The sequence below is a fragment of the Aspergillus terreus genome, genomic scaffold, assembly GCF_000149615.1.
Source record: "Aspergillus terreus NIH2624 scaffold_1 genomic scaffold, whole genome shotgun sequence".
Classification (NCBI taxonomy): Eukaryota; Fungi; Ascomycota; class Eurotiomycetes; order Eurotiales; family Aspergillaceae; genus Aspergillus; species Aspergillus terreus.
Window position 1 is genome coordinate 770099 of NT_165972.1, and position 23227 is coordinate 793325.

General features: G+C 55.7%; 10 protein-coding genes across 10 annotated transcripts; 6 read left to right on the forward strand and 4 right to left on the reverse strand.

Moving 5' to 3' along the window:
* ATEG_00269 (putative neutral amino acid permease) lies at window positions 1-1693 on the forward strand (the record flags this gene model as incomplete). The annotated part of the gene is made up of 5 exons (XM_001210355.1): window positions 1-213; window positions 266-408; window positions 459-585; window positions 634-1557; window positions 1613-1693. 5 exons carry the CDS (start codon window positions 1-3, stop codon window positions 1691-1693), a joined length of 1488 nt encoding a protein of 495 aa, XP_001210355.1.
* A 598-nt stretch (window positions 1694-2291) lies between these two features.
* ATEG_00270 (uncharacterized protein) lies at window positions 2292-2843 on the reverse strand (the record flags this gene model as incomplete). The annotated part of the gene is made up of 3 exons (XM_001210356.1): window positions 2292-2468; window positions 2565-2580; window positions 2629-2843. 3 exons carry the CDS (start codon window positions 2841-2843, stop codon window positions 2292-2294), a joined length of 408 nt encoding a protein of 135 aa, XP_001210356.1.
* A 1050-nt stretch (window positions 2844-3893) lies between these two features.
* On the forward strand, window positions 3894-5398 carry ATEG_00271 (glycine decarboxylase subunit T; the record flags this gene model as incomplete). Its single annotated transcript, XM_001210357.1, has 2 exons — window positions 3894-4270; window positions 4342-5398. The coding sequence occupies 2 exons, from the start codon at window positions 3894-3896 to the stop codon at window positions 5396-5398; spliced, it is 1434 nt and encodes a 477-aa protein (XP_001210357.1).
* Window positions 5399-6242: 844 nt separating this feature from the next.
* On the reverse strand, window positions 6243-8341 carry ATEG_00272 (glycoside hydrolase family 92 protein; the record flags this gene model as incomplete). The annotated part of the gene is made up of 5 exons (XM_001210358.1): window positions 6243-6407; window positions 6457-7093; window positions 7140-7459; window positions 7508-8151; window positions 8203-8341. 5 exons carry the CDS (start codon window positions 8339-8341, stop codon window positions 6243-6245), a joined length of 1905 nt encoding a protein of 634 aa, XP_001210358.1.
* Window positions 8342-9444: 1103 nt separating this feature from the next.
* ATEG_00273 (PaaI family thioesterase) lies at window positions 9445-10447 on the forward strand (the record flags this gene model as incomplete). Its single annotated transcript, XM_001210359.1, has 3 exons — window positions 9445-9580; window positions 9639-10363; window positions 10415-10447. The coding sequence occupies 3 exons, from the start codon at window positions 9445-9447 to the stop codon at window positions 10445-10447; spliced, it is 894 nt and encodes a 297-aa protein (XP_001210359.1).
* A 366-nt stretch (window positions 10448-10813) lies between these two features.
* Window positions 10814-11645, forward strand: ATEG_00274 (H(+)-transporting V1 sector ATPase subunit C; the record flags this gene model as incomplete). Its single annotated transcript, XM_001210360.1, has 3 exons — window positions 10814-11114; window positions 11165-11259; window positions 11319-11645. 3 exons carry the CDS (start codon window positions 10814-10816, stop codon window positions 11643-11645), a joined length of 723 nt encoding a protein of 240 aa, XP_001210360.1.
* Window positions 11646-13742: 2097 nt separating this feature from the next.
* ATEG_00275 (putative succinyl-CoA synthetase subunit alpha) lies at window positions 13743-15807 on the reverse strand (the record flags this gene model as incomplete). Its single annotated transcript, XM_001210361.1, has 7 exons — window positions 13743-13827; window positions 13881-14491; window positions 14542-14755; window positions 14805-15187; window positions 15235-15378; window positions 15428-15541; window positions 15625-15807. 7 exons carry the CDS (start codon window positions 15805-15807, stop codon window positions 13743-13745), a joined length of 1734 nt encoding a protein of 577 aa, XP_001210361.1.
* Window positions 15808-16780: 973 nt separating this feature from the next.
* On the forward strand, window positions 16781-17347 carry ATEG_00276 (uncharacterized protein; the record flags this gene model as incomplete). Its single annotated transcript, XM_001210362.1, has 1 exon — window positions 16781-17347. One exon carries the CDS (start codon window positions 16781-16783, stop codon window positions 17345-17347), a length of 567 nt encoding a protein of 188 aa, XP_001210362.1.
* A 504-nt stretch (window positions 17348-17851) lies between these two features.
* ATEG_00277 (SUMO family protein SMT3) lies at window positions 17852-18193 on the reverse strand (the record flags this gene model as incomplete). The annotated part of the gene is made up of 1 exon (XM_001210363.1): window positions 17852-18193. One exon carries the CDS (start codon window positions 18191-18193, stop codon window positions 17852-17854), a length of 342 nt encoding a protein of 113 aa, XP_001210363.1.
* Window positions 18194-19572: 1379 nt separating this feature from the next.
* Window positions 19573-23035, forward strand: ATEG_00278 (nucleoporin Nup84/Nup107 family protein; the record flags this gene model as incomplete). Its single annotated transcript, XM_001210364.1, has 5 exons — window positions 19573-19635; window positions 19697-22082; window positions 22133-22454; window positions 22506-22630; window positions 22692-23035. 5 exons carry the CDS (start codon window positions 19573-19575, stop codon window positions 23033-23035), a joined length of 3240 nt encoding a protein of 1079 aa, XP_001210364.1.
* Window positions 23036-23227: the final 192 nt, after the last annotated feature.

Genomic DNA, 23227 nt, shown 5'->3' on the forward strand with positions numbered 1-23227 from the left:
ATGGCGGCAACCAATACATCCAAGGCCCTTGACGGGTCCCGGGACGCTCCCCGGTCTTCGTCCGTGTCAGATCCCTCTCCCGACGAGTTGAAGCTGGACCTGGAGAATCAAAGTCGGAACGTTCAGTCCGACTCGGACACCGATGATGTGGGCCGTCAGATCGAACTCGAGGCCGGGAATTCGATCAAGTACCGGACCTGCAGCTGGCAAAAGGTACGTCTGACGTCAACCCTCTCTTGAACCTGCGCTAACGATGTCTTCATAGACTGCGGCCTTGTTGTTCTCGGAGTATATCTGTTTGGCGATCATGTCCTTCCCCTGGTCCTATTCCGTCCTTGGTCTAGTTCCTGGCTTGATCCTGACCGTGTTCATCGCGGCTGTTGTGCTGTATACCTCGCTCACGATCTGGTATGTCCGACCGCTACGGTCCTTGGAATACTGTGCTAATAGTCTCACAGGAAGTTCTGCCTGCGTCATCCCCATGTTCGTGATGTGTGTGATATCGGTCAGCACTTGTTCTGGGACTCCAGGATCGCCTGGTATCTGACCGCGATCATGTTCCTCCTGAACAATACCTTCATTCAGGTATGTCTGCTTGTCATCTCTCTCAGAATCAATTCTAACCTCGTCCAGGGATTGCACTGTTTGGTGGGTGCGGAGTACCTCAACACAATCACGGGCCATTCGAGATGCACCATTGTGTTCTCCGTGATCACCGCCATCATCTCTTTCATCTTCTCCCTTCCCCGAACTTTCAGTACGCTGTCCAAGGTTGCGACATTCTCCGCTTTGACCACCTTCATATCCGTCCTGTTGGCCATGATCTTTTCCGGCATTGAAGATCACCCTGCTGGATACACTCCTGCGCAGGGAAACCCAATCGTGACCGCCCTCCCGGTCAAGGGAACCACTTTCGTGTCTGCCATGAGCGCTTTCCTCAATATCAGCTACACCTTTATCGGGCAGATTACCCTCCCCAGCTTCATCGCCGAAATGAGAGAACCTAAAGACTTCTGGAAGTCCGTCACGGCGGTGACAATCGCCGAGATTATCGTGTTCAGTTTGGCTGGTGCCATCATCTACGTTTACACTGGCAACCAGTACATGACAGCCCCGGCATTTGGTTCGCTGGGCGACGAGGTGTACAAGAAGGTCTCCTTTTCCTTTATGATCCCGACCTTGATCTTCTTGGGAGTGCTCTATGCCTCGGTCTCGGCTCGCTTCCTCTTCTTCCGTCTTTTTGATGGCACCCACCACAAGGGCAATCATACCGTGGTCGGGTGGGCCGCTTGGGCGGGTATCCTTGCCTGTCTGTGGATTTTGGCCTTCATCATCGCCGAAGTCATTCCCTTCTTCTCTGACCTCCTCTCCATTATGAGCTCGCTGTTCGACTCCTTTTTTGGGTTTATATTTTGGGGTGTGGCTTACCTCCGAATGCGGCGTGCCGAGTATGGACCTGGGTTCTGGAAGAAACGGGGCCTTCGGGGTTGGTTAGGAGCCATTCTCAATGTTGGGCTAATCGGCATAGGATTCTTCTTCCTCGGACCGGGAACTTATGTAAGTGGCCTCATATGCTGCGCTGACTGAGTTGCGAGACTAATCGGTTTGGCAGGCCTCTATTAAGAGCGTGATCTTGAACTACCAAGCGGGAACTGTGGGTAGTCCATTCTCCTGCGCCAATAATGGGCTCTAGTGATGTGTGACGTGAATTATGATTACATCCTTTTTGTCATCTTTGATATGGAGATTTGAAACGAGACAAGCGAGGTGGAATATCCAAGGGACATGACTTTGCAGCAGAATTTCGCACGACGACATGGACCAATGTGGAGGTGTTATCTGTGCGGACTATGCGACAGCTGCCTTTCGTGATTGACATATTCATCCATTATCGTGGATCAAATGAATCATTCCAACCGCAAGTCACCCTCCGCGGACTACTGGTCCGCGTTGAGGCCGTCTGTGCTTCCGGTCGTGGTGAATTCCGGGGAGCAAGGAGTCATTCTTGCAGTGGTGCCGAAGGAGTCGGTATTGCTCACACCGTAGATATAGAATGGTTAGAGCTGTAGGGTAGTATAGCATTCGTAGTCTTACCATTTCAGTAAACAAAGTAGTCTGGAGCTCACGTAGTGACGAACAGCTGATAGGTAGTATCATTAATCTAGTTCCTACAGACATCTTTAGTAGGTTTCCTTTAGGCCTTCCAGGATGATATATCTAGAGTCTAGCCGAGGAAACCGCCCGTTTACCGTCTTTATTCAATTTAAGCACTTCCTCTGACATCCCCGACATCAACGCCTGCTGTAGGTCTGTCCAATTTTGATCACCATGATGCCAGTCTCCAAGACCACAGGGACCGGCCGATCACCCAGCACAGCGTCCACAAACTCATTAGCTTCTCGCGCGAAGGCAATCTCAAGGCGCTGCCAATATCCCTCCTGCTGGATTGATGATACCGTATACTTCGTCTGTATGACCTATAGGGCTCATGCGGGGTCTCTTACCGCATCGGGGAGTATCCATGAGGGGTCATCTTCCCCGCACACCCCTCATATCCCCAAAACCTTTCCCAGCTGGTCTCTATTGAACATTGAAGCAACGGCATCTAGCTCTCAATGGCACACACACCTTGCTTGAAGAGTTAGGGTATGGGTGTCTTCCTTTGACCAGACACGAGTTAACGAACATGCGCCCAGCGGAGCACCAAAAGTGTAAGACTGTGCAACCACACTGTGATCGAGATCTGGGTGTTGACACTGCTTCTGCAGATGATAAGTCACGTCCGACATGTGCGCGATGTCACGCGAAAAGTCTGGCTTGTGTGCGGGCTCCGCCCAGGCCATCGTTTCGGCATGGCTCCACGGCCAATTTCGATGCTCGACTCGCTCATAACCAGCCCTGGGTTAACAGTCGGCCTAGAAACTGGACACCATATCCAGTAACGGAAATCAACGAGGCCCGTGGGCCGTCTAGGCACATTCCCTTTCGTTGTCCAGGGCGTACTCCCCCAATCGCGCAGGCATCAGCAAGTGATGTCCCTCCGCCGATTGGGTCTGGCCAGTCTGGAATAGTGCGTGGGGAGCCGTGGGTGTCCGATTGGAACAATGATGCCCTGTACAACATTCGCAGGCCATTCAGTCCCCAAGAGCCATGCATTTTGTGGTACTTCATCAATGAGCTCTAACCATGGATATCACCGGCCAAATGACACGAAGACCGCACCACTAACACAGCGTAGACTACGACGACAGCAGCTACTTCACGACCATAAGCATCGGCTACAGCCGACCCTTGCACAAAAGGGCCACAGATCAAAGGACAGGCTGTTTAATACTGTGTGGTATGCGGCAGACAACCAAATAACCGCCTTTCAGCATTTGGAGCTGGGCAAGATGATTCTCGTTGCTGAGGACCCGCGTCTCGAGTAAGTTAGATGTCGCCTTACCGCGTCGAGCCAAATGCGGAGCCTACGAAGACATGCACCTCGCCCTGTAAATCACAAAGCAGAAGCACAGGCCCTGTCAGTGTTCTCCGTATCTGTGGCGTTGTCCTGAACCATCTGCGATGTCAGCCGGCCCTGGCGAATGGCATCATTACCATCACCTTCTATGGGGTATATTTCACTGAACCGGAGGAGCGCGACGATCTAGTGAAGATCCTCGATAGACCCCGTGATCTACGGTCTTGGCCCATGCAGAAGGCATACCGGAGGTTCAGACATCTGTTGGAGGTGCTATCCGTGTCTTATAGTTAGAGGCGATTTCCGCGGAGATCTCCTATCACCACGTGACTTTTCCGCTTATCTGCATGGCTTCTCCGCAATCTCTCTTCTTCTTGTCCGCCGCACAACTTGTTTCTGTAAATCCCCCATCCAACTGCTTCAGATCAGAATCATGTCTGCTGTACGACCTTTGAGACGAGGCCTGAGCCTCCTGGGATCCAAGCCGATCTCTCGTGCTGTGCCTGTGGCCGCCAATGGCTCAACCCTGCTTCCGCGGCAGCTTTCGTCTCCCCGCGCTCTCCGCTCCGCAGGACGTCCGTTCCTTCGCGCGGGCACTCTCCCTGTCAACGGAGGCGTGCGTTATGCTTCCTCTCCTGCCCCCACGGGTCCCCTGAGAAAAACGGCCCTGTACGACCTTCATGTCGCTCGTGGAGCGAAGATGGTGCCGTTTGCGGGGTATTCCATGCCCCTGCAGTACTCCGACCTGAGCCATGTTGAGAGTCACAAGTGGACCCGCGAGAAGGCCAGCTTGTTCGATGTGAGCCACATGTATGTTCATACCCGTGAATACCACACCATAGAAACGCTGCAGAGGTATCTTGATGCTAACAAGTGTACAGGGTTCAGCACCAACTCAGCGGACCAGGCGCCATGGAGCTCCTGATGAAGGTTTCCCCCTCCTCGCTCGACAAGCTCAAGATCAACACCTCGACCCTGTCCTGTTTGCTGGAAGATGGCACAGGTGGCATCATTGACGACACTGTCATTACTCGCCGCGGCGAGGATTCCTTCTACTTCGTCACCAACGCGGGCCGGCGCGATGAGGACCTCGCCTTCCTCGAGGCCGAGATCACTGCGTACAAGAACGCCCACGGCCCCGAGAGCTTGAAGTGGGAGATTCTGGAGGACCGCGCCTTGGTTGCCCTGCAGGGCCCCCTCGCGGCCGAGGTCCTCCAGTCTGTCGTTAACGGCTCCGGCCCGGAGACCGACCTCAGCACCCTCTACTTCGGCAACTGCCGCGACCTCTACCTCACCCTGCCGGACGGCTCGCGCAGCCCCCACCCGGTCCTAGTCTCTCGCACCGGCTACACCGGCGAGGACGGCTTCGAGATTTCCATCCCCGCGTTCGCCGACTGCCCCGAGCTCCCCACTCAGGTCACCGAGCTGCTGCTCTCCAACCCGGACCAGGTGCGTCTGGCCGGCCTGGCCGCCCGTGACTCCCTGCGTCTCGAGGCCGGCATGTGTCTCTACGGCAACGACATCTCCACCGCCCAGACGCCACCCGGTGCTTCCCTCGGCTGGGTAGTCGGCAAGGACCGCCGCGACCCGGCGACCGCCACCTTCAACGGCGCGTCCGTGATCCTGCCCCAGCTCGCGTCTCCCGCCAAGACGCTCTCGCAGCGCCGGGTTGGCTTCACCGTCGAGAAGGGCTCGCCCGCGCGCGAGGGCGCCGTCATCGTCGACCTCAACGATGAGTCGCGCACCCAGATCGGCGTCATCACCTCGGGTCTGCCCAGTCCGTCCCTTGGCGGCACCAACATCGCCATGGGCTACATCAAGCAGGGCATGCACAAGAAGGGCACGGAGGTGGGCATTCTCGTCCGCAACAAGGTCCGCAAGGCCAGCGTCGTCGGCATGCCCTGGGTGGAGAGCAAGTTCTATCGTCCCAAGGCTTAGACGGGGTGAATGGATTGTGGTGGTTTCGGTGTCTGGTTTGTTTCTTGTTAGCATGATGTGTATATATTACGATTCCCCTTATCTCGTGCGAGACTGCCGCATGGTTTCAACATGTCCGCACTATGCTTATGAAAAGCGTCTCATGGTCCACGCCGATAGAACCGAGCTGTCATTTCCATGATACTAGTAGATAGTAGATCGTAGATCGTAGACCTATCGTACATTGTTCACAACCCCCGAAAATTGAAATCCGCCATGCCACTCCTCGACAACGAAGGCGGCACATCGCCCGGCGCAGTCCCCCAGCGACTCTCATTCCGCCCCAACACAACGACCAACTCCCGCCCCTCGGTGAAAAAGTCATGCCCCACCCAGTTCTTCGTATACGGCCGACCATCCAGCATGACAGACTGGATATACACATTCCGATACTGCGGATCGAAATTCACCGCGCGCACCGTCGCCGTCTTCCCGGTCAGCGGAGACGTGATACGCACGGACTCAAAGAACGGCGCCAGGATCAAATACACATTCTGCCCCGGGTTGGGAAACAGCCCCATCATGGTCATGGCGATGAAGGAGCCCATGGCGCCGGAGTCGTCGTTGCCCGGCAGGCCGGCGGGCGCGGTGTTGAAGTACGCCGGGATGTAGGCGTGCGCGCGGGCGGTCGACTTGGCCGGCCGGCCGGCGTAATGGTACTGGAAGACGGTTAGGAAGGCAGGCTCGTTGCCGATGTAGGTGAGGCCGCTTTCGTGGAGGTAGTCGAGGCGGCGGACGAAGGAGGCCGGGCCGCCCAGGCGGGTGATGAGGCGGGCCATGTCATGGGGGACGAAGCTGGTAGTTCCTATTGGTTAGATTTCTTGGTTTGGAGGGGGGAAGAGGAAGAAGGTGGGTTGGGGGGAGGGTACAATTGGTATTCCCAGATGCTGGACTCGAAGGTCTCGGCGGCGTTGTTCTGGAGGGAACAGGAGCGGCCGCTGGTGTCGAGGTTGGAGCAGGTCGTGGGGTCCTAGAAGTTGTTAGATGGGAATGAGGATGTGCGTGTTGGGGAGGTGTACCTGATACCCCCAGGTTCCGTTGAGATACTTTGGCTGCACGAAGCCGGTGAACCCGGTATCAGAGCCGTTCACGACGGACCGCTGGTCGGCGCGGAAGAGGTTCTCCCAGTTGCGCGACGAGGCTTCGTACCTTTCCGCGTCGGCGGTGTTGTTCATGCCGCGGGCGATTTGGGCGATGGTGAAGTCGTTGTAGGAGTACTCCAGGGTGCGCGAGACGCTGCGGGTCATAGTGCCGAAGCCCAGGTAGTCAAAGTCCTCGACGGGGATGTAGTGCAGCGATTTCCAGCTCATGAGGCCGCCGCGGCCTTCGTTCGACCAGTCGTACGGCTCCTCGTCGGCGTCCTTTTTCACCGCGCGGTAGCCGGCCTCCCAGTCGATCTGGTCTGAGATGCCCTTGACGAAGGCGTCGGCGAGGACGACGTCCGCGTTGGAGCCGCCTTGGGTGTAGCCTGCTGTTGTCAGTGGAGGGAGTGGATGTGGTGGGGATAAGGGTGTACCCTTGCAGAGGGACATGCGGCAGTCCGGGAGCCAGCCCAGATGTCGCTGGGTATCGATTAACGAGCGGATCATGCGTGTCAGGGACTCGGGGTCGAAGATGGTAAGGAACGGCAGCTGGGAGCGGAAGGAGTCCCAGAGACTGTTGCGGTTAGAGGTAGGCTGGGGAGAGAGATGAAGATGCGTACCAGTAGAAGGAATCAAAGTACGGCTCACTGCTCTTCCACAGCGGGTTCTCTCCGGTGTAGTCCTGCGGGTTAATCATGGTCCTGTAGACGCCGCTGTAGAAGTTGACCAGGAAGGACCTGTCGACGCCCTGCCTCGACACCCGAATGGGTGCAAACTTCTTTCTCCAGATATCCACGGCGGCGGATCGCGTCGCGTTGAAGTCGAAGTGGGGGATCTCGGTTTCGGCGTTGCGACATGCCTGCTCGCTGCTGATGAAACTCAAGCCCATGCGCGCTTGGATGATGTTGTCTGGAGCATGGAACCGGATGAACGCACCGCCCTACTTCCGTTAGTCTGTCCGCAGGGACGGAGATGCATTAAGACCCACAGGAAGAGGATATCCGTTGATGCCGCGAGAGATGGTCAGGTCCTGGACGTCGGTACTCGCGCGCGAGTTGACAAAGATGCCGCTGTCGCGGACCGACGCTGCGCTACGAAAGTCCGCACAGAAGTAAGGAGTGTACGAGCCACTGCCGAAGCTGGGCAGAAAAGTCGCATGGCCGGTCATGCGGCCCGACTCCGCATCAACGGATATAGTGCCATTGTCCTGTCGCGTGTCGGACAGGTCGGTGAGGTCCAGCAGGATCAGGGGCTTGGTCGCATTGCTGGACGGGAACTGGAACTGGAAGAGCGACGTGTGATGGGCGACGGTCATGTCGACCCTGATGCCCGACTCCATGGTCAATCCGAAGTGGCCTGGGGTGGCGGTGACCGAGTCGTTGTGGTAGGTCGTCTTCCTCTCCTTCTTGGGATATACGCAGCCATCGACGTTGTCATCGTGACACGACACGTACGGGAAGAGCGGGAAGTTGCCCAGCGATGGCTGGCCACCGGTGCCGGAATCGTGAAGACTGGAGAATCCGGTTATTTTGCTGCCATCGTACGCGAAACCTCCCTGGTTGCTTTCGGAATCGGTGTCGGCGACGGCTTTCGCCATGCCATAGGGGAGGGACGCGCCCGCGAAGACGTTACCTGGTTGAACATGTGTTAGATTGATTGGCACGGTGACTTGACTGTTCTCACCTCCATTGGCGCTCCCAATCAGCGGATCAACATATTGAAGCACGTCGTAGTCGTCGGGGAGAGGGGGGAGGTGGCCGTGATTGAGCGCCTGGGCGACGCGAATGGCCGATATGAAGGCAAACGAGGGACGAGAAATCATGATAACGAGCGACTAGATTGAAAATTAAGGAGAGAATGAGTGTGGTGGTGAAGTGAAGGTGGTTGAAGGAATGTGGTGTTGTTTGTCAAGGGTTGTCCCCCTGGCATGCTGGAGACGGATACATCGGGAGGACAGTCGAGAACGAGACAGGTCGTTATCCAGGCAGTAATAATAGAACCGACAATATACCCCTCAACAGCCCGTATGCTTTTAATCCGGCTGGAATGAGAACGAGAAAGTCTGCGTGTGCCCCTGATGATCCCGGCATGTTTCTAGTAGATGTGATCGGAGGGGAACCCTGCAGATAGAGACGCTAGCTGGTCAATAGTGCCTTTCTCAAAAGCATCCGATCCGATTAGTTAGTATATCCAATTGCAAAGAATGTCTTTCATGGCAGATGAATGACTGATTGATGAACAGTTGAAGGCGTTGTTGGACTTGTGATCAAGTTAGGGCTATAGTTGTTGAGGTATTTCCTGTTCGGGAAGGACGGATCACGGCAAATAGTATATACTTCTGCAGTCCCCAGAGTCCCCAACATGCTTCTAACACATTCAATGTTGAAGGTGGTGATCCAGGCATTTATCATGCTCTCATCGCAGGATTCCATTTCCCCAGTGCACATTGTGTTATTGGCTGGTTGGGCTCTAGAAATGGAATGGAAGAGGTTGAGGGGGTCCCGTGCAACCGATGCTGTGGAACCTGATAGTTGACTGATGCGTCATAGCTACACAGGTCCTGTTTGAGGATGTGTATGCCACATTGTATAAAGAAGAGATAAGAACGGGACTAGAGGTACGGAGTAACCACTGCGTGGGAGATGTGTAACTGGAGATACTCTCTTCCAGTACCGTAGTTCTGTATAGATCCTTGAGCTTGTTAGTCATCCCGATCAGCCGAGGTTGTTTGGGCGGGAAGAAGAACCTGCCGGACTGATGAATCAATATCGAACTATCCGACCACCGTTGAACTGTTGAGCCTACGCAAAGAGGCCTCACGTCCAGTCATTCCTTATTTCTCTCATAACCTTCTTCTTCTTCTACAGACCATTTCATTTCATTGTTAATATCTCATTTATTCTTCTGTTCATACATTCCTTCACCATGCGTGCCCCATTCATTCGGACGGTCTCCACCACAACCACGCTTTGTCTCAGGCCCAGACCTATAAATCCGCGCAGTGCGCCCTTTACCAGCGTCTCTCGTTCTCTCAACCGCTCCTCCAAGCCGTATTCCACCGGTAAGGCGTCCTGCCGTTCTCTCTTCTCCCCGGGCACAACTAACCTCTGTGTGCGCAGACGCCCCCTCCATTCCCTCCCAGACATCCAACCCCCGTTCGCGCCTCGGTCGATTCCTCGGCTTCACCTCCATCGCCGTTCTCGCCTTCACTGCCGGCCTGGTCTACCAGACATCCAAGACCGTCTCGCGCATGATGACTGTCACCCTGCCCACCGACGAGGAGACCCTGACGGCCTTCGCGCCCCCGGATGAGTTCTCCCAGACCGTCGACGAGTACATTCGCAACCACCCGTTGACCGTCTCGCTGCGCGAAAACCCCGCCTTCACCGAGTCGCGGCCGCACCTGAAGATCCCCGAGGCTCTGCGCGCGCGCAACTTGACCGCAGGCACCCTCGCCGGCCCTGAGAAGATTGTTGTGCCGCCCTACATCTTCTCCGAGGAGGGCGGCAAGAGCCTCGTGTCCATCTTCTACCTCGGGCCCAGTGTGTGCGGCCACCCGGGTATCGTTCATGGTGGTCTGCTGGCTACTTTGCTGGACGAGGCCATGGGCCGGTGCTGTTTCCCCGCGCTGCCGAATAAGGTTGGTGTGACGGCCAACCTGAACATCGATTACCGTCGCCCCGCCATGGCGGAAAACTATGTCGTGCTGCGCGCCGAGACGGTTAAGGTCGAGGGCCGCAAGGCGTGGGTCGAGGCGCGCATCGAGACGCTCCCTGAGGACGGCAAGGAGCCGCAGGTGCTCGTCGAGGCCAAGTCGCTGTTCGTGGAGCCCAAGCAAGCTGCGGTATGTTCTACATAAAGGGGTAGTGCGAGAGTTGAGCTGATTTCATTCTAGGCCATGTCGAGTCTGTACAAGATTACCAACTAGTGTATTTGGGATTGCGCTGTGGGATCATGGGCTGGCGCATAGATGGATTTCGGTTTCGGTTCGGTTTCGTGCATTGTACATAGTTAGACATACTACTGTTGTAGTAGATGCATCTGATAATAGACATTCTTATCGTATTAATTTCTATAATATTGAAATATGAAGAGTCCGTACTCTGTAGTATGAGATCACTCGTAGAGCGGCAGGTCACCTGATCGGGCCCGAACGTACTCCGCAACAGCTCAAGCCAGATCGATATACAACCAGACAGGCCCCGACCAACTTCACGCTCTCCCACCCTCCGGCCCTTTTCTGGGCGTGTCACTCTCTCATCGCTCAAGTCATCCCCCAACACTGCCACCCACCATGTCCAAAGCAGCAAAGTACCTCCTCGTCTCTCTCCCCACCTCCATCACCCCCTCCCACCACCGCGACGACGCCCTCGACGCCATCTCCACCACCGTCGCCTCCGATAATGGCACCGTGGCTCCTTTCCCGATCCCCGAATTCAAGATCGGGACCCTCGACGCCCTCGTGCAGCAGGCCGACGAGCTGGCCAAGCTCGAGGCCGGTTGCCAGGCGGTCGTGGCCAAGGTCGGGGACGCGCTGAAGAACATCCTGGAGGGCGACGAAGCACAGATTGAGAAGATGAAGGCCGTGAACGATAGTATGTGGGTCTTAGACGTGGCATGTAGATGGGGGCTAACGTGATGACAGAGCCGGTGGACCAGTACCTCCGCACGTTCTCGTGGAACAAGGTCAAGTACCGTGCCGATAAGCCGCTGGGCGAGCTGATCGATCTGCTGCAGAAGGTATGCATGCGGATCTCGTCGGAGCTTTCCATGCAGGTGCTAATCGCGTCGCGGAACAGGAGGCCGCCAGCATCGATAATGACATCCGCTCGAAATACTCCCAATACAACCAGGTCAAGAACACCCTGATGACCCTGCAACGGAAGCAGACGTACGTCCACCCACTTCTCTCTACCCACGGTAGACCCCTAACAAATCTCCAGAGGAAATCTCTCGACCAAATCCCTGGCCTCCGTCGTCGACCCGCGCTCCCTTGTCCAGAACTCCGAGTTCCTGGAAACGCACCTTGTGGCTGTGCCGTCGCAGCAGACCAAGGACTTCCTCAAGACCTACGAGACTGTGTCGCCGATGGTGGTGCCCCGCTCGGCCAATCTGGTCGCGGCTGACGACGAGTTCACCCTGTACGCGGTGACCACGTTCCGCAAGCACAGCGCCGAATTCATCCACAAGGCGCGCGAGCACAAGTGGATCCCACGCGAGTTCAAGTACGTCGAGGGCGGCAAGGAGGAGGAGCGCCGCGAGGTGGAGCGGGTCGGCGGCGACGAACGCAAGCTCTGGGGGGAGACGCTGCGACTCGGCCGGACGTCGTGGAGCGAGGCGGTTATGGTCTGGATGCACGTGCTGGTGCTGCGGGTGTTTGTCGAGACGGTGCTACGGTATGGACTGCCGTTGGACTTTGTCTGCACTATTATTCGGGTATGCTCTTTTCCCTGGAAAAACGAAAGAGAAGGGCTAGAACTAACTGGAGCTGACAGACACCCGGAACGAAACAAGCCGACAAGGCCAAACGGAACCTGGACGAGAAATACTCGTACCTGGCGGGGAATGCGTTTGGGCGCGACAAGAAGGGCCGGGTCAAGCGAGACGACCCGAGCGAGATGCAGCACGGCGAGGGCGGCGAGTACACGGCGTATGTGTATTATGAATTCGAGTTCAATTAGCTGGTCTGTTGGTAGCGTATATACTGCATTGAGTTCTGGATTTTACAAGGAGATACGGAGTATATATGTATAGTACCTTATATTCTAAAGACATGGTATGTACAGATCAATCTAGCCTTCTGTACAGAATCTATCCATCACACATGAGACATAACAAACAAACGTAAACCGGAGGAAAATCCAGCAACAAATTTACTCCTTCTTGGGAGGCAGATATCCCTTCGAGTCCAGGTACTCAATAATCTGCTTCACAGCGTCCTGAACGGGCAGATCGACGTTCTTGATAGTAATCTCCGGGTTGACGGGCGCCTCATACGGGGCCGAGATACCGGTAAACTCCTTGATGATGCCCTCGCGGGCCTTCTTGTACAGCCCCTTGGGGTCGCGCTGCTCCGCCACCTCGACGGGCACATCGACGAACACCTCAACGAAGGGCAGACCGGTGTCCTCGCCAGGGGTGGGCACCTCGTGCAGCTGGCGGGCGGTGTCGCGGTCCTTGCGGTAGGGCGAGATGAACGAGGTGATGGCGACGGCGGCGCTGTCGGCGAACAGCTTGGCGACCTCGGAGATGCGCCGGATGTTCTCGTTGCGGTCGTGCTCGCTGAAGCCCAGGTCCTTGTTCAGCCCGAACCGGATGTTGTCGCCGTCCAGCCGGTACGCGTGCACCCCGCGCTCGCGCAGCAGCTGGTGCTCCAGCTCCACCGCGATGGTCGACTTGCCCGATGCCGACAGCCCCGTCAGCCAGATGGTCAGGCCGCGCTGGTTGCGGAGCTCGTCGCGCTCCTTGCGGGTGAGGGCGGCGGCGTGGTAGGTGATGTTTCTGCGGTTGTTAGTTGGGGATAGTGAGTGGTGGGAAGGCGACTTACGTGGCCATTTTTGCAATTGAGTGGGGGGAATTGAAGATGGGAGGAAGACGAGACGAGAGAAGGGAGGGAGATGAAGAGGGGGAGGAAGAAAAGAAAAGAGAAGAAAGAGTACGTGGCTGTCGCAGGGGAAGACTTCCTTGGCGGGGCTCCTCCGCTGATCGCGGGGATTCGCAATTTGCGGTCAATCGATTATGTAACGCCATCACTCTATGTCGACTCCTATACAAACAATCTACTAGATCTCTATCTTACTCCGTCCTATTTACCTGCCAGCGTTATCACCTTCTGCGCCGCCTCTTCAAACCCATCAAACGCATGCAGAGGCAGTCCGCTCTCCGCAATCTATCCCGTCAGCGCCGATCGCATCCAGTCGGAGTGAAACTCACCATTCTCTGTCCCGCTTCTTCGTTCGTCCCCCGCAGTCGCACCACCACCGGCACGCTCATCTTCAAATCCCGAAAGGCGAGGATGATCCCCTCGGCGATCATGTCGCAGCGCGTCAGTCCGCCGAAGATGTTGACAAAAATTGCCTTCACCCGCGGATCCGACGTGATGATCCGAAACGACGACTTGACCGTCTCCGATGTCGCCTTGCCTCCCGTGTCGAGGAAATTGGCACAGTGTCCGCCGTGGATGGTGAGCGCGTCGACGGTGTTCATTGCCAGGCCGGCGCCGTTCACTGTTTGTTCGTCTTAGTATGCAACTGGACGGAGGGCGTGGGTATCTTACCTAGGGTTCCGATGCTGCCCTCGCCGTCGAGTCTGGGTAGTCAGCAGTGCTCGCCGATGTGCTCAGAAGACAACGGGCAACTTACTTCACGTAAACGATGCCGTCCTTCTCGGCTTCTACCTCCTCGTGGACTTCCTCCTCCAGCTGGCGCAGACGGTGCACCTCTTCTTGCCGTCCGGAGCTGCGGAATGCGGCGTCGTCGAACCCAAATCGTGCTCCACGCACTTCGAATGCACCATCCACAGAAATCGTACGGACCTCCAGAAGATAGGCTTCCTTCTCCTTGAAGATCTCCCACAGCGCTTGGATCAGCTCGGCCAGTCTTCCTTTCGCCGATGGGGGGAGCTGCAGGTGCGATGCGACTGCTTCCACAATTGAATTCTCCCCATCCGTGAACTGTGTCGTGGCATAGGGGAACGGAAACCGGCTGGTCGCGGCTGGCGTAAAGTCGGCACTTGTTGAGGCAAGGATACAGGGCGACAAGGCTGTCCGATCCACAGTGAGGTTGAGGTAGATATCGGACTCTGCGGGTGTGGCCTCGCGGACGGGAATAGACTTCTCCCTCAGCATATCGAGAGCTTGGAACTGCTTGACGAAGAGGGACCGCTTCTGATTCTGGGGAAACATTCCTTGTCTCCGTGGAATAACCCGTCTCATCGTATGCAGGCCCCGTCTTTGACCCGCGGCATTGGAAGTCTGCGTGGAAATCAGTTTCAGGACTTATGCTGCGGTGCGGGGTGCCTTACAGCTACTGCACCCGAAGCACGAGATCGACTGGCCAAGAGCGTCTTCATGCGTTCGCCGAATTTCTCCGGATGGTTGACCATGACAGCTCCGGCACGCTCGAGCGCCTGGTATTTCTCTTCTGGGCCCGGCTCGCCAATGGCGGTCCAGGCGCCAGCATGGCCCATAATACGTCCCGAAGGAGCATACAGTCCGCCGACAAGGGCCATGATGGGTCTACGTCGTCAGTATTTTGGTGCTCCGTTCGGAAGAAACAGGGACATACTTTGGATTGGCGGTCCTGCGGTTGTAATCTTTGATCCACTCGGCCGCGTCCATCTCGGCCGTGCCGCCAATCTCCCCGACAATGATCATACCCTCCGTATCGGGGTCGTCCTCGAAGATTTTCAACGCATCCACAAAGTTCGTTCCGGCGAGGACGTCGCCTCCCATGCTAATGCAAAGACTCTGTCCCAGACCGGCCCGCGTTGTCGACGCCACCGTCTCATAGCTGAGCGTGCCGGACTTCGCAACGATGCCTACTTTTCCTGGCGCAAAACAGGGCAGTGGCTGGAATCCTATGCGACACTTGCCAATGGCGGAGATGATCCCGGGGCAATTCGCCCCGACCAGACGTGTTTTGGACTGCGTTTTAAGCATGGAGTGGATCTGACTCGGTTAACTCACGCATTCTAACCTCGTAGAGAGTGCCTTACCCGGAGCATGTCGTGGATGGGGACGTGCTCGGCGACCGCCACGACTAGGGGGATCTCCGCCTCGACGGCCTCTTCAATGGCTTGAGCCGTCTGGTTCCCGGGGACGTAGATTGCAGACGCATCGGGTCTGGCTTTTTCCTGGGCCTGTTCTTCGTGAGCCGAAGTATTGAGCGGTAACGATCAGAAGACGTACGGCTTTCACAGAAGGGAAGACAGGGAGTCCCAGGTGTTCACCTTCGACGCCGGGTTTGACGCCTCCTACGATTTTGGTCCCCCACGCTAGGGATTCTTTCACGTTGGCCGTAGCCTGAGCTTGTTAGCGTGGTTCGCCGGAGTGGCTGTGAGTATACCTGTCGGCCTGTTGATTGTCAGATATTGTATGGGTTCTACCGTCGGTGCGCTCGTACCTGTGAATCCCTGGAACAGTACGCGTGTGTGGGCGCCAATCTTCAGGTTAGGGAGCGTGTCGGCATAGTCGTAGCTCCGCGAGGATGTGGAAAAGCGGGCGAGACGGTTTCCCGCTGCCGGGATGATTCTCCGCGTCCGCGCTGCGAGGGAGGATATCTGTGGCATGTTTATATTTATGTATGTCTGGGTATACCAGATACCACAGGCTACCAGTCGACAATGGACTGCGTCTGGAGCCACCAGACGTCCGAGGCAAGCGAACTATAAAGACGCAAGCATGCCCACAGAATAGCCGAAGAAGGCGATCATGAGCTTATAAAGGCATAAAGGCGTTTGTTCCCCGCCGCCGGTCTCGGACTGCTGACCGGTATTTCCGAGGCCCGTATAGGCACTGTTATTGGCCTTCTCGGAAGACAGGTGGATGCGACATCCACTCTCGCGTCGTGATGCCTCAGGCATGATACATGGCCTCAGGCAGAGTGATGCGGCCCTGTCCCGACGAGGAGAAAGACATCGTGACGGCATGTACTTTTAGTTCTTACTACGTAGTACTAGTGCTTTTGTCGACCCACTACTTGCGGGGGACAGGAAAGTCTAATACTGAGGGAGTAGGTTGTTATATTAGTGGTGGTATGGAGAGGAAGTGTCGTCAAGGGTCTGTCTCCGGATATCCAGATTCAAAGTAGAGTAATTATTGAGGTACTAGAAGGAGGACTGAAACTATTGTACAATTCTATATACGGAGTACTTGAGACTCTATAAATAAATAGGAGTGACATCTTAAATTGCTTTGTCACCCGGCAGCCAATCACCCGCCCATGTCCCCACGACTGACGCCATCATTCTTCCATCACTTCTCTAGACTCTTCCTCTCTTCTCTCCCGACTACAGTACGTATCTATTATTACTAACTACGATTATCGTTTCTCTCATTCCCCACGGCTATCAATTCCGTCTCTCCTACCCAAACGATCCGCTGTTCGACATCCTTCCCCCGGGCATGGCACCTCCCGATACCCCTCCAAAGCCCAAGAGTCTGTTCCCATTGACCCGCACTTATACCTCCTCTCTCTTCTAACTGCCTTCTACCTTCCTCTCTCCCTCCATTCCTCCCACAATCCCTCCACTAACCGCTCCGATGTCCGTCCCAGCAGCCTCCACCACCGCCTCTGAGCTCCATTCCTCCCTCAGCGACCTCTCGCTCAGCACCAAAGCCGCCATCAAGGACATTCCCCGCCCCATCCCCAAGAAGAAGGCCCCCGTCATCGCCGACTCCTGGGAAGATGAGGCCGATACCGTCTCCTCCTCTGACGAGCTAGCCTCCTCCTCCAACAACCCGGACACCGCCCTCTCGCCCTCCGTCACCGCCGAAGGCCCCCTCGACCCGCCGCCCACCCCCATCTCCCCTCAGACCTCGAATCCCTGGCCCGCCACGCCGGCCTATACAAACTCCGGCTCGACCTCGCGCGCGTCCGACTCTCGCTCGCCCACCCCCTCCCGCAGACCCGAGAAGCAGACCGCCGTCGCTGGCAGGATGATCGCCGGGGCGCTGGGCCTGCGCGCCCCCAAGCGTACGGAGGAACAGCGCGCGTACGACCGCGCCGTCAAGGAGCAGGAGATTAAGCGGCGGAATCGCGAGCGTGAGGAGGCGGCTAAGGCTAAGGAGGCGGAGGAGCAGGCCAAGGCGGCGGTTTGGGATGAGTGATTCTTTCTTATTATGTGTCGGTCTGGGTCCTGGGGTTTCGCCGAGCGCCTTGGGCCGGCCGTTCTTCGCGGTATATATATGTCTATCTATGTATGTTTATTGCGGTGCGGCTGTTGGGCCGTTTCTTGTTCCGGAGGGTGGTTCCGTGTCTTATTGTTGGTTGGCTGATGCGATTACATTGCATGGGTTTCTTCTGTCAAGAGATGTGGTATGTCCTGTGGTCTGTACTATTCTAGGCCTAACGGGTGGTAATATGGACACCAGAAGAAATGAGCGTCAGTCCATCGGGAGTTCCGTCTGGTGCATATTGCGATAATCAAAAGGAAAAAAAGTAAAAAAGTTTATTCGTAGAAGTTTTTTTGGTTTCTTGGATCCCCCTTGACGCAACCCAAAACCGGGGGCCACGCTTACAACACCGTGCGCCTGAGACTGGATGCCAGAAATACAACGAAAGCACGAGGGAAAATCAGAGGAGCAGATATCAACGTGAGCGAATGACCCCTCTCAGAGGCAGCCGCCGCCAATCTGCTCCTGGTGGACTTCGAGCGTATCGCCGTCTTGCATGTCCAGCTGATTCAGAGGGATGTTAGCGCCGTGCTTTGGGACAGTTGGTTGGGGAAGGCGTACCGTATCGGGGGTATCTTCCGGGCGTACACGAGTACCGTCGAAGAGGAAACGGACCGTAGACAGCTGCTTTCCTTGTCTCTCGCAGAAGGCGTTCATAAGCTTGTTGAGTTGCGTGGACCGCTTGATCTTGAAGAAGACTTCGTTGTTGTTATCGGTGACTTTAATGTTCAGGTGCTCCACAGGAGCGGGGGCAGCAGCGTCAAGACCCGAGTCTGCCATAATGTCGTTGTGATCGTTGATGGGGTGGGAGGAGAGCTGGGGAAGAGTTAGTTTCCGGTGACGTTTGTCGCATGTCGGTGCGGAGCGGAGCGGCTAATGACTTACTGAGATCGTAGAGTAGGTTTACGCGAAGAGACCGCTTCAAATGATGGACAGATGAGGGTAGGAGGAGCGAAAGAGCGCGAGAAAGAAGAGGCTATAGGAGATGGAGGAGTGAGAGTGAATTGGTGGTGAGGTGGTGGAAGGAAGGCGAAGTGAACCCCCACCAATTGCGCGGCGGAGAATCTATTTTGCGGCGCAGGTCCAACAACAGATGTCACTCTCTGCATACAATACATCGATCGCTTGGTTTCCTTTCAGTTGGCCGCTGTGTTTGTCCCAGTTGACATATTCAGATATTCTTGATCTTTCTTTCCGTTTCTCTTCCCTATTCATACAGCTTCTCGCGCAAGGATTCTGCGACCATATTGTGTCATGGTAAGGCAGAGCCAGATATACTTTGAGCGGATGATAATGGACCTAGGGACTCAAGGAAGATCTCGCTACGGATCCCCCGTGTCATCCACGAGCTGTAAGTGCCCGATAGATGAAGCCTAGGTGAGATCCCGCTGACAACTCAGTGTGCCATCCAAGGTAGTCTTCCGACACCCATGGAGGTCTGCAGTCGGCTAATGAGACTACTCAGCCTGCTTGACGAAAAACTCCTACCAGGAGGAGAAATGCCAGGCACAGATCGATGCCCTCTATGAATGCTGTAATGCATTTTACCAGGAGCGCGGTGATGATGCAAAGACCCCCAGCTGTCCCAAGGCCAGTTTGCTCCGACTCAAGATGAAGCAGCGGTCGCAAGGACAGTAACCAGACCACGGCTCAATCATCGACTGTACATAGACGCTACGACTTGTCATAGATATACCAAAGTAATCGATCCACCACCGGGGTGCCATAATCCATCAACAGTGCTGTTGTCGGTGTGCCAGTTCCCTTGCAGTCTGAGCTCCCATAATCAGTAAAAGCTAGACTAGTTGTAAGAACTGCCAATTGCTCTAAGACAATCTTGAGCACGCAGAGAGGCCAATGACCTGAACGAAGATTGAAAAGCGCTCGTCCCGAGACTCTAATGATTGCCTAATTGACATTTGTTGAAGAAAAAGAAGAAGAGAAGAAAAAAAGGACGGAAGGGTTTTTATGCGTGGGCGGGCCGACCGCGCTAGTCCCAAAGAGGAGCTAGCGCCCAAACACGCATGATTTCCATTCTGAATTGTCCCTGCCAACCAAACCATCCTCGTCTTGTCCGCTGCTCTCCCCAGTCGCTCGACATCAACTCTTCTCCCCCTCTACCCTCATCTCTCCCTCTCTCACAGTACATATCCCCGCCCATGGCCCCTTTGACGCGAGCCGCGGGCTCCGTCGGCGCGAGAGCCGGGTTCACCTCGTTGAACGTAAGTACTCGCTTTGTTTTGCCGTCACCGCATTGCTAACGCCCTCGTTTCCTCTTGCCAGTCAGCTCACCACCCGGCCGCTAACGAACCCGAGGTCATCGAGATAGACGATGACGATGAGGAGGAACCAATGGATGACGAAGAAATGGACGAAGACGAGGACGAAGAAGCCGAAGACCAGGAGGACGCCGACGAAGACATGGAGGACGAGTACGAGGAGGAAGAAGGCGACGAAGAATCAGAGGACGGCTCGGTCGAAGACACAAACGGAGTAAATGGAAGTGAATCGCCCCTGCATTTAGGCGCTCCCAATGGTTACAGTATGTTCCCTACCTCTTATTCCGACTCTCGACCCTGGCGCAAATCTAACTGCCCTCTCCCAGAAGGAGTGGACGTGACAAAAACTCCGGAATTGTTCACTTCGGCAGGCGCACAGCAAGCATTGCACCCTCTGCGTCGGACCGCCGACCGAGTCACCCGCCAGATCGAAGCGTTCGCAGAGAAGCTCGACCGTTTCAAGCAAAAAGGAAGTCGCGCCGATGATTTCGGCAACTATCAAGCCGCCTACCAGTTGGTGAAGAGCTACCAGACCTTGGCGCAAGATGCCATCCAGGATATCTCCAAGCAGCACACCCTGAAACGCGCCAAGATGGGCTGGGGCGCGAGCCTCACCAACGGATCGGCCTCCCGCGACTCCAAGACAGAAGAGGAGATCCAGCGACTGCAACTCGAAGCAAACACCTGGCAGCTTCTTCTGAACCTAATCAGCATCGACGACCCTGCAACCAGAGAGAGCACCAAACAAGCCCAAGCGACCGCCTTCCAGAAGCTCCACCGCTACTCCTCGGACCGGGACGTCTGGGAACAATTCTTGAGTGCCGACCATTATGCGCTGGAATGTATGATTACGATGAAATGGCTGGAACATACTGCAAAGACGGGCGGCCAAGACATCGACTTCGGTCATTTCCGAACTCGAAGCCCAGGCCGAAACGAGGCCAGGGCCTGTGGACACATGGTTGGCTTCTACACGAAAGAGACCATCAAAGGACAGAAGCGACTACGTGCTTGGCCTCAACCGCTGGAATCCAACGCCCCGGGAATTACGGCTTCCCTTTTGAGCTCGGAGAAGTCGGAGCCGTTGATCACCCAATTGGATCCGGATGCCGTCACCCGTCAGAGGCAGAAACTCCAGAAGCAGGACCAGTTCTACGAGCGGGCCACCTGGATGGCGTGCTGGAAGATGCTCCGTCAGGGAGAAAACTGGACGAAGATCCGGGAGTGGTCCGAGGCGCGCTTGGAGAACTGGCGTGCTGTCAGCTTGTGCGGCTCCAGCGTGGATCCCAATTCTGGTGGAGAACGGACGCCTCTCGATGACAGCTCTACTCGCATGATGAATTGGCGTTCCCAAGAGACCTGGCGGGCCGCTTGTTCTGCTCTGGCCCGGAATCCGAACACGGAAGACTTCGAACGGGCGGTCTATTCCCTACTTTGCGGTGAAACCGAGGCGGCCTTCAAGGTCTGTCAAAGTTGGGATGACTACCTGTACGTTTACTTCAACAGTGTGGTGCTCTCTCGCTACCAGGGATTCTGCAAACAACTCCAACGGAAACTGAGCCACTCTCCCACGAGCCCTGTCACCTTTGTGCCCGAACCGGTCGGTTATGGCGACTTCAACAAGTTTGTGCTGTACACAAAGGGCAACGACCGGATCGGGGTGGAGGCCCGTAACCCGTATCGTACCATCCAAGCCGCCATCCTCGGCAAAGGGTATGATACCTTTTTCTACTCGCTGGCCCGAGCCGTCTCGCAGGTGGCGGCAAACAAAGCGGATCAGGCTACATTTGTGCCGGATCTGCCTCCAGGCGCCGTTGACGAGACGCTCCTCATCGCCGCGGAAGATAGCGATGCGTTGAGGATCGCAACACATCTCTACATCATTGCCAACTCCCTTGGCTATGTCCGCACTGATACGCAATTTTTCGACACAACGTCAGTGAATGTGATTGGGTACATTGCGGACCTTGAGGAGGCGGGCATTGTTGATATCATTCCCCTCTATGCATCGCTTCTTCCGACGCACATGGCCCACTCCGTACTGGGACAGGTCTTGATCGAGATCGTGGAGCCACGAGAGAGAAAGCAGCAGGTCAGGCTGATGGACAAGTACGGCATCGATATTGAGGCTGTTCTGCAGGACCAGTGGCGATGGATCAGTGCAAGTGTATCTGCCGTGGACCACCCACGCACCCTCAAACAATATCCCAAGGTCGTCCGACGTAAGGACGGCCACCGCGAGTTGGTGATGGTCAAGAAGGACTTCATTGGTACAGATATTTGCGCCACCGATGAGAGGATCATCCGCAGTCTGGAGTGGCTTCGCTACGTTGATGGACAATGGGGCCGGATCTGCCAGCTCGGTGCCTTGTTGTATCGGAAGTTTTACGGTATGTCCTTACTCCATCAAATGATAATCATCTACTAACATCATCCGTAGTGAAAGGAAAATTGTCTGCTGCCCGAGAGCTGAGCCGGCGCATGAGGCTGTCTGATATTTCGCGGGAATCTTTCGGTTTCGACCTGACCGAGTTCCCTGCAGGTGTGGAAGATGGCGTTGAGCCCGGCACTCCGGAGCCTTCCAGCCCGACCAAATCTAGACTGTTGGGTAGCCACAGACGGAGTCGGTCGAATGGTGTCCCGTCTACTACCCAGACGAGTATCTTGGTGCAGCAGTCACAGACGATGCGTGATCTGGAAGAGCTGATCCTCGGGTTCGATGCTCTGGAGAGGTTCGCGGTAGCGTTCGAGAAGTTTGACAAGTAGGTCGTCGATGCAGCTTGCATGGCGAGGATATATGCTGACCGGTCTAGGAACAAACGCCGGCGTGATTCTGGTGCTATCAAGGATTTGAGAAATGAACTGCAGGACACTCTTGATGAGATCGCGATCCACGTCGACGCAGTGTTGGACGAATGGCTCGTCGTGGCCGATAACGGTAAGATATCATTTACCAATCAGATACAGCCAGTACACCAGCTAACGCGTTGATGATCTAGAATCCGAGCAAGCGGAACTTGAAGAGATCCGAAACACCTATATTCCCGAGTTGTTCCTTGACTATCACAATGCCCTGTACTACGCGGGGCACGTGCTTAGCAGTGAACATCTGGTCCAGTGTATGAACATGGCGATACAGGTATCGGAGAACGAATACCTGACCCGCAGCTTTGTCTTCTCTCGGCGCATGGCGGAGCTGGTGGATGCGTTGGCGTTGTCCAGCAAGGCCATGGTGAACACTCGAGCGAAACCGGGCAAGAAGATGCTCGGAGGCGAGTCTTTGGGCATCTGGAATATAGATGTGACCGAGGGTGAAAACGAGATCCTCCGTGAGGCGCGATGAATGTATTTATTATCTATGGGGTGATGGGCATGTATATTACTGTCTTACCCGATCCTTCTCTTGCATTTCTTTGCCTTACTTTTCTGTATCTGGGCGAGGGTTCTGGTAGGGTTCATTGCATATCAGGTCTGGAACGGTGGTCTATCGGTCTGGAGGCCGACTCTACTGCTGTACATGAATGGAGTTGCATGT